Source organism: Notothenia rossii, assembly GCF_949606895.1.
Source record: "Notothenia rossii genome assembly, chromosome: 8".
In the NCBI taxonomy this organism is placed as follows: domain Eukaryota; kingdom Metazoa; phylum Chordata; class Actinopteri; order Perciformes; family Nototheniidae; genus Notothenia; species Notothenia rossii.
Window position 1 is genome coordinate 39,845,678 of NC_136906.1, and position 8,460 is coordinate 39,854,137.

At 44.9% G+C, this 8,460-nt stretch overlaps 1 protein-coding gene across 1 annotated transcript in view; it reads left to right on the top strand.

Annotated features, from left to right (window-relative positions):
- The first annotated feature begins 253 nt into the window (after nt 1-253).
- Nucleotides 254-8,460, top strand: part of cog1 (component of oligomeric golgi complex 1) — a 17,270-nt gene continuing 9,063 nt past the window's right edge. The window contains exons 1-5 of the mRNA XM_079645240.1: nt 254-845; nt 1,285-1,532; nt 5,581-5,762; nt 5,934-6,110; nt 6,487-6,643. Of these exons, the coding sequence (XP_079501366.1) occupies nt 540-845; nt 1,285-1,532; nt 5,581-5,762; nt 5,934-6,110; nt 6,487-6,643 (1,070 nt within the window). The 5' untranslated portion in view covers nt 254-539. The remainder of the gene's footprint in view (nt 846-1,284; nt 1,533-5,580; nt 5,763-5,933; nt 6,111-6,486; nt 6,644-8,460) is intronic.

Below are 8,460 nucleotides of genomic sequence, written 5' to 3' on the forward strand. Positions count from 1 at the left end.
CAAAGTTCACGGGGTTTATTTTTGTTTTCCTCAGTTCCTCAAACAAGCCTACTCAATAATATAATAATTAATTTGGATAAATCGTGTATTTGTTAATAATGTGTTGTGTTAATTATGAATCTGTATAGTAACTAAGAACCAAATATCAAACACAGGAAACTTGTACAGTCAAACGTTTGATATTTACCTCTGTATTGTTGAGTACCGGTAACTTGTAATAGGTAAAAATAAAATGGAAATACTCAAGTAAATCACAAGTAACTAAAAATTAATACGTAGGTGAAAGTATTTAAATACTTACCAATACTGAGTAAACTAGTAGTGGAATTATTTTTCCAAACGTAATGTAATTCTTCTTTGCGACGATTTGATTGGTTCAAGTGGTGAGAGTAGGCGGTTCTCTACCTACCCGAAAATGTTCCCTGACAGACAGTTGTGGTGACCAATCAACATACCATGCTCAGCCTTCGTCACATTTTGCTGACGTGGAAGCAGGAAGTGCACTTCTTCCGGAGCAGCTGGTGTTGTTTTGCGCTGCGATGGCTGAGGACCCCGCTCTGTCTCTCCGGGTCTCGGAGATCAAGGACCCGGCGGCTCTGTTCGAGCGGTACAACACCGCGGAGATTCGCCGCATCGAGTGCAACGTCCGCGGGGAGATCGAGCAGAAGAAGGAAGAGCTGCGACAGATGGTGGGGGAGCGGTACCGGGACCTGATCGACGCCGCAGACACCATCGGAGAGATGAAGCAGTGCTCGGAGAGTGTGGTGCTGTCCATCCGGGACATGCACCATTACTGCCACAGCCTGAAGCAAGGCAAGGCCGGGGGGGGCAGCTGCAGGCTGGAGGTACATCTCACTATGTAACCCTGTCATTTGGAATCTTTATTAAAAGAAAGGGGTGTTTAATTACCTCATGAGTCACATGCATAACCCCCCCCCCCCCCCCATATAATAACAACTCTTTTGATTTCGGCATAGATTGTATCTGGTAATACAACCTAACCTCTAGAGTTGTACAGCCATAACTCACAGAGGCCACCTGCCTGAGTCAGACTCCTAGAGTGCTGCTGCTGGGTCACTTGTTTACCAGGTTTACCTGAAGACCATGCAGACTTTAACTGCACAGGTTGTTTATTTGTTCCCATGTGTAACCTTGTTTTGCAGAACATGTGTTCTGATAGGTGTGTACTATTGGTGGCAAACAGGGGATCATTGCATTCTTTTCTGCTCCTTATATGATTGCCTGTCTCACTCGTTTGTGTGTGTGTGTGTTCTGCTGTGCTAGAACCAGAGGCAGTGGCAGGACAAGTTCTACATCATGGCCTCTCAGATCAAGCTCCTGCTGGAGATCCCAGAGCGCATCTGGAGCTCCATGGAGGCGTGCCGCTTCCTGCAGGCCACGCAGCTCTACCTGCTGGGCTGCCACCTGCACAGCACGCTGCAGCTGGAGGCCGCCGCGGGGGGGCACTACAGCCCCGTCCTGGCCCGCTTCCCCATCCTGGTCAGGCAGGTGGCCACCACCGGGCACGTCAGGTAGGGAGGTCTTACTGCTGTGTCTTTTGCAGGACATAGGGGGTCTCATGCAGCAGCATTATCGAACATGTGTCTTATACTTCATTCAGAATGGTATTTAAAACATTACCGTTAACATATATTCTGTTTCCTGCTATTTGAGTATTGTTGGATTAATTGTAGAGCCCTAGTGTACTTAATTAGGGTTGGTTAGAGCATTGGTTCCCAACCTGGGGGTCGCGACCCCCTTGGGGGGTCGCCAAAGATCGCAGGGGGGGCGCCAGACTTCAGATGATTTGAGGCCTAATATCATATTTAGAATAATTTTTTTTTTTTTTACATATTGTAACGCAATACATGATTGGCGCTAAAAGCCTTGTCTACATTACAATAAAATATAGAAATTAATTGATTAACTAAAATAAAAATTCAAAAAATTCATCTGATACTCCTCCGATTGGCGCCAACATTGACGTTACTGTGTCAGCTTTCATAATAATAACAGTTTGCTGCGCTTGCTAGCTAGCGACCGACTTCATAAGGTGAATATTTTTGTCTAAAAATGTCTGAAAAACATAAAGGAGATGACAGCTCATCTGCAATCAAAAAGAAAATGAGGACCTACCTAGAGAGCTATCTTAACTTCGGTTTCATGGAGGGATCACACGCCCAGAGTGTGTGATATGCAGAGAGAAGCTAGCCAACGAAAGCATGAAACCCAGCAAAATGAAGAGACACCAACAGACCATGCACCCAGAAACAGTCGGGCGTGATCGGGACTTTTTCATAAAGAAACAACACCTTGCAAAGTCAAAGAAGCCAATGGATATTAGAACAGCGTTTGTTAGGGCTGGCAGCGAGGCCTCTTTTGAATGTGCACTTTTAATAGCAAAGGCAAAGAAACCGCACAACATTGGCGAGCAGCTCATTAAGCCAGCTTGCATTAAGATGGCTGAGAAACTGTGCGGCCCGCAGGTCGCGGAGAAGCTAAAAACTGTACCACTGTCAAACAATACGGTGAAAGACAGAATTGAGAAGATAGCAAGTAACTGCGAGCTGCAGCTGCTCGAAAAGCTTGGAAAGGGGCCATTTGCCATACAACTTGATGAAACCACAACTGTAGCAGACGAGGCTGTGCTGATCGTTTATGTGCAATATATCGATGGGGAAGATTTGAAGCAGGACATTCTTATGTCAGTCAACCTTACCACTACCACCCGGGGTGAGGACATTTTTACTGCGGTGGATTCTTACCTCTCATCCCACAAGCTTTCCTATGAGAATTTAGTTGCATGTTGCACAGACGGAGCTGCCTCAATGATGGGGAAAAACAAGGGATTTAACAGTCGCTTGAAAGAAAAGGCCCCACACTGCACAATACTTCACTGTGTGATACATCGCCAGGCCCTGGCCAGCAAGAAACTGTCAGAAGACCTCAGCGAAACACTCTCAACTGTTATTAAAATACTCAATTTCATCAAAGGTCGCCCCACCAACAAGCGTCTATTCGCAGACTTGTGCGAGGATGAAGCGCACCAAACCCTCCTCCTGCACACCGAGGTGCGCTGGCTCTCACGCGTCCGAGTGCTGGCACGCTTTGTAGAACTGAAGGAAAAAATTGAAGAGTTTCTACAAACTCGTAACCGCGCACTGTCAGAGCAAGTGACTGAGTCATTCTGGATTAAAACAGCATACCTGGCCGACATCTTCAGTCTCTACAATGAAACAAACAAGCGTCTGCAAGGCTTGGAGTCCAACATTCTCCAATGATGCATTTGTGCGCAAACTGGAGTACAGGGTCGGGAAAATGGAGAGGGGGGAGCTGCAACAGTTTCCACAACTGCTGAAACAATCCTGAAACGGTGCCTGTGTCTGTACGTCGCGAGTTCATCCGCCATATGAACGCACTGCAAACGGAAATGCAATCACGGTTCGCTGACATAGACGAGTATGTCTCCAAGGAATTGTGGGTTTTAGATCCCTTTATTGCCAAAGTTGAGGATGTGGAATACCTGGATTGCGAATATGAGCTCACCGACATCCAAGCTGACTCGCTGTCAAATAAATACTTCCAGGAAAAAGGATTTTAAAAGTTTTGGATTCTCAAAGGACCAAGCCTTGCTCCAAAGATCACACTGCATGCCACGACCAGGATTATACTCCCATTCAGTACGACATATCTATCAGAAACAGCCTTCAGCGCACTTGTTGCCATCAAAGCAAAAGCACGTAACACACTGGACGTTCACAACAACTTTAGACTGGCTGTCACTCACATTACACCGGACATTCCATCCCTGGCTGCGGGCGTGCAAGCCCAAGGTTCACATTAATGAACCTACTTGAACCTCGTCTTCTCTCTGCTACCTGTTCCATGGCAGACAAGCATTTGATTTACCTGCTTAATATGCCAGTTTTTAATTTTTGTTTTATACAGGCCTATGCAACCATATTACCATTTATTTATTAGACATAGTATATTCTTTTGAAGTGTCCTGTTCTTCGAGATTTGAAATAAATATGATGCATACATTTGCAAGTTAAGTAGCTAATAAAAGCATACAAAGACAGAAATGTATCATTTTTTCTTTAATATAAATGTTTCTTCTGCGCGTAAAGTGTCGGTTTCAGTTGGATTATTTGTCACAGTTGCTCCGATCAGATCGGTCTCCTCCATTTTGTAGATTATTTACGATTTTTTAATCCACATAAACACATCGCTAAAATCCGGCTTACTTTGAGCATGTGTTTTAAACAGATGAATCCCTTTGTGAATTGTTTCCACTTGCGCCGTCCTTTAATTTCTTGATACAGCGGGCATCCAAATTCATTAATCCTGAGTCCAATAACCAACAAAGTCACTCCAATAGTGCTCCTTAATTATGCTTTCATCCTCCTTTAATGAAATACTTCACATTCATCCAGTTTGTGACAGTAGTTGTAGCATTTTTGAGACTTTTAAACTTTAATTACTTGTGTGTGTGTGTGTGTGTGTGTGTGTGTGTGTGTGTGTGTGTGTGTGTGTGTGTGTGTGTGTGTGTGTGTGTGTGTGTGTGTGTGTGTGTGTGTGTGTGTGTGTGTGTGTGTGTGTGTGTGTGTGTGTGTGTGTGTGTGTGTGTGTGTGTGTGTGTGTGTGTGTGTGTGAGACCAAGACCAACCAACCGCTGTTACCAGGCACGGCTGTCACTACCCGATTGCCCCCCTGCCCGATCTGTACTGCGCATGTGCGAGATGGTCCGCCATACTGGACAACTACATATACGGCAACTGTAATAGGACACTTCACACAGTGGCGTTTGGCAAAGCAGAAAAAGAACACAAAAAAAACGGGAGAGATGAGTTATTGTTATGACAACGTGACTTCACTATTATTTAACAACTCTTTTTATTGGGTTCTTTTATTTGGGGTTAAGTACATTGTCAGAATAAGTGAGACATAGATTTAACTTCTGTTAGACAGCTATATGCCATACATTTTTGCATACATTCACAGTAAATATTTATTCAGTATGATAACTGCCAAACAGAAGTTATATCCATTTTCTTTTTGTGCTTTGCCGAACGCCACTGTGTCAAGTGTCCTAGTTGGGTTGCCGTACGGAGTTGTCCAGTATGGCAGACCATCTCGCACATGCACAGTACAGAACGGGCAGGGGGGCAGATCGGCAACAGCGATAATTCAAGTTTCAAAGTTTTGGGGGGTCGCAAATTCCAACAGGAGTCATTTGGGGGGGCCCTGGGTGAAAAAGGTTGGGAACCCCTGGGTTAGAGGGCTCTGGCCACGTCTCTTAAAATACAACAACATGAACTCCAGAAATGGATGGCTACTATCCATCCATCTTCTCCCGCTTATCCGTGGTCGGGTCACGGAGGTAGCAGCTCCATGGATGGCTACTAACACTCTAAAAGTAAAAGGACATGTGTTTATTGCTTTCTGCATGAGGCCCACTTGCATCAAGTACAAGTCCTGCTTTGATGTTAGTGATTGTGCCAGAGAATCTCCAGGCCTCAGAGCTGAGGATGATAGTGATGGATCCCTCCAGTGCAGTGACCGTCTGTCCTCCTGCAGGTCCACCATCCTGCTGGACAGCAGGTCTCTGCTGCGGGGCCGGGCCGTGTCGGACCAGGCCATCGCTGAGGCCCTGGTGACCACCATGCTGCTGGAGGGCAGCTCCCCCCGCCAGGCCCTGGCTGACTTCCTGCTGGCCCGGAAGGCCTCCATCCATCAGCTGCTCAACCAACCACAGCACGGTACCTGCCAGCAGTCCAGTCATGCTTTTTAGTTTCAGTGTGCAAAAGCATATTTTGTACATAGGAGTTCTGAACCAATAGTGCAGCATGTTCTGCTGGAAGGCTTTTACTGTGAATGTTCTTTTGAACAGAGATGCGCCGTCAGTTGACATAAAGCTGTGTGTGGTGCAGGTGCAGGGATTAAGGCTCAGGTGTGCAGCCTGGTGGAGCTGCTGGTCACCACCCTGTTCCAGGCCTACGCGGTCTTCTACCTGCCCCCAGAGGGACAGCCCCGGCCTTCAGAGGGAGCTCTGAGCTGTGGCATGCTCTTCTCCACCCTGGAGAATGTCACCTCTACCACATATGCAGGTAAACAGCTTGGATACTGTTAGTGATGTCCTTACAGAGCGCTAACAAAAAAAACAGGCAGTTCAATTTTCTGAATCTATACCATGAAAAGCAATGCCACACTAGTTACCAGCAGTTCCTGTTTGCATTGTTAATACTTTTTGAACAAATTGGAAAGGTAATGTTAATGTGGTATCAACATTTCTAAACAGATGTATTAGTATCTGTAGAGAGACTCAGCCGTGCTCAGCGCTATGTGTACTAACATCTGTGTGTTCTGATTGGACTGAAGACCACTAAAAGAATATTGTATGAATAGGGTTTATATACATGTGGCTGCTAATAGATGTGTTTTGAGAGAAAATGTTGGAGTATTAAACCCCCTCTCTGTCCTCAGCTAAGAAGCGCCGGGTGTTGCAGGAGGAGACGAGCCCCGGCAGCTGGTTCCGGTATCTGCCCCCCTCCATCACTGAGTTCCAGCCTGCCCTGCGCACCCTGGCTCAGCCAATCCAGAGAGAGCAGCTGCGGGACACACTGCAGCAGTGGATCGACACGTAAGTTCCAACCAATCAGCACAGTGCTCATATTTTCCTGTTTGTTCTGTTTACCTACCTTAAAGGTCAATCAATCAATCAATCAATCAATGTTTATTTATATAGCCCAATATCACAAATGTTACATTTGTCTCAGTGGAATTCACAGTTTGTAAAGAATATCAGTATGACAATACGACACCCTCCGTCCTTAGACCCTCACATCGTACAAGGAAAAACTTCCAGAGAAAACCCAAAGTTTAAAGGGAAAAATGGGAGAAACCTCAGGGAGAGCAACAGAGGAGGGATCCCTCTCCCAGGACGGACAGACGTGCAATAGATGCCGTGTGTAAATTGAAAAGATAATACATTTGCAACATAGGTAGTCCAAATGTTTGGAAATGCATGTGTGTGTATAATAGGAAGATGAATCCACGAGGATATCCATCCAGGACTTATGATCCAGGACCACAGCCTCGACTCAAGATCCAGGACTCGCGATCTATGACACAGGACCGCAGGATCATCCATGACTCCGGATCCCGGCGTATATAGACACCAAAAAGAAAGAAATTTGGGGAAGCTGGGTTAATCGGAACATGAGAGTACACAGGTATAGACAGAGAGAAGGAAGAAGTAAGATGTCCCCCGACAAACTAAGCCTATATCAGCAAAACTAGGGGCTGAATCTAATCAGCCCTAACTATAAGCTTTATCAAAAAGGAAGGTCTTAAGCGCACTCTTAAAAACGGATAGGGTGTCTGCCGTCCGAACACAAACTGGAAGCTGATTCCACAAAAGTGGAGCTTGATAAGAAAAGGCTCTGGCTCCCATTGTACTTTTAGAGACTCTAGGAACAACCAACAACCCTGCATTCTTGGAACGCAATGCCCTAGTAGGACAATAGGGTATAATGAGTTCTTTAAGGTAAGATGGCGCCTGCCCATTAAGGGCTTTGTAGGCGAGAAGAAGAATTTTAAATTCTATCCTGTGTTCTATAGGGAGCCAGTGTAAGGCAGCCAGAACAGGAGTAATGTGGTCCCTTTTCCTAACTCTGGTTAGTACACGAGCTGCAGCATTTTGAATCAGCTGAAGCGACTTGACTGACTTCTTGGTACACCCTGATAATAAGGAGTTACAATAATCCAGCCTTGAAGTAACAAATGCATGGACTAGTTTCTCTGCATCGTTATGAGGCAAGATATGCCTGATTTTTGCAATGTTACGTAGATGGAAGTAGGCGGTCCTTGAAATTGATTTTATGTGGGTGTTAAAGGATAAATCCTGATCAAATATAACACCAAGATTCCTTACAGTCTCACTGGAGGCCAAATTAATGCCATCCATAGTTAATATATCTTTAGATAATTTTTTTCGTAGATTCTTCGGGCCAAGTACAATAACTTCAGTTTTGGTCGTGTTTAACATCAAAAGATTTAAGGTCATCCACGTTTTTAAGTCCTTCAGGCAGTCTTGAATTTTATTTAGATGATTAATTTCATCAGGCTTGATTGATAAATATAGTTGAGTATCATCCGCATAACAATGAAAGTTTACAGAATGATTCCTTATAATATTGCCTCACGGAAGCATATACAGTGTGAACAAAATAGGTCGAGCTGTGGCTCTCTGTCAGCCTGGCTACAGTGCTGAAAAGAAATCTTGCATTATTCTTATTCTCATCTATTAATGAAGAGTAGTAGGCTGCTCTCGCTTTACGCAGTGCTTTCTTATATTCATTGAGAGTAATATGCCAAATTAAACGAGATTCTTCAAGTTTAGTGGAACGCCATATCCTTTCAAGTTGTCTCGACTTTTGCTTTATTTTGCGGGTTTCG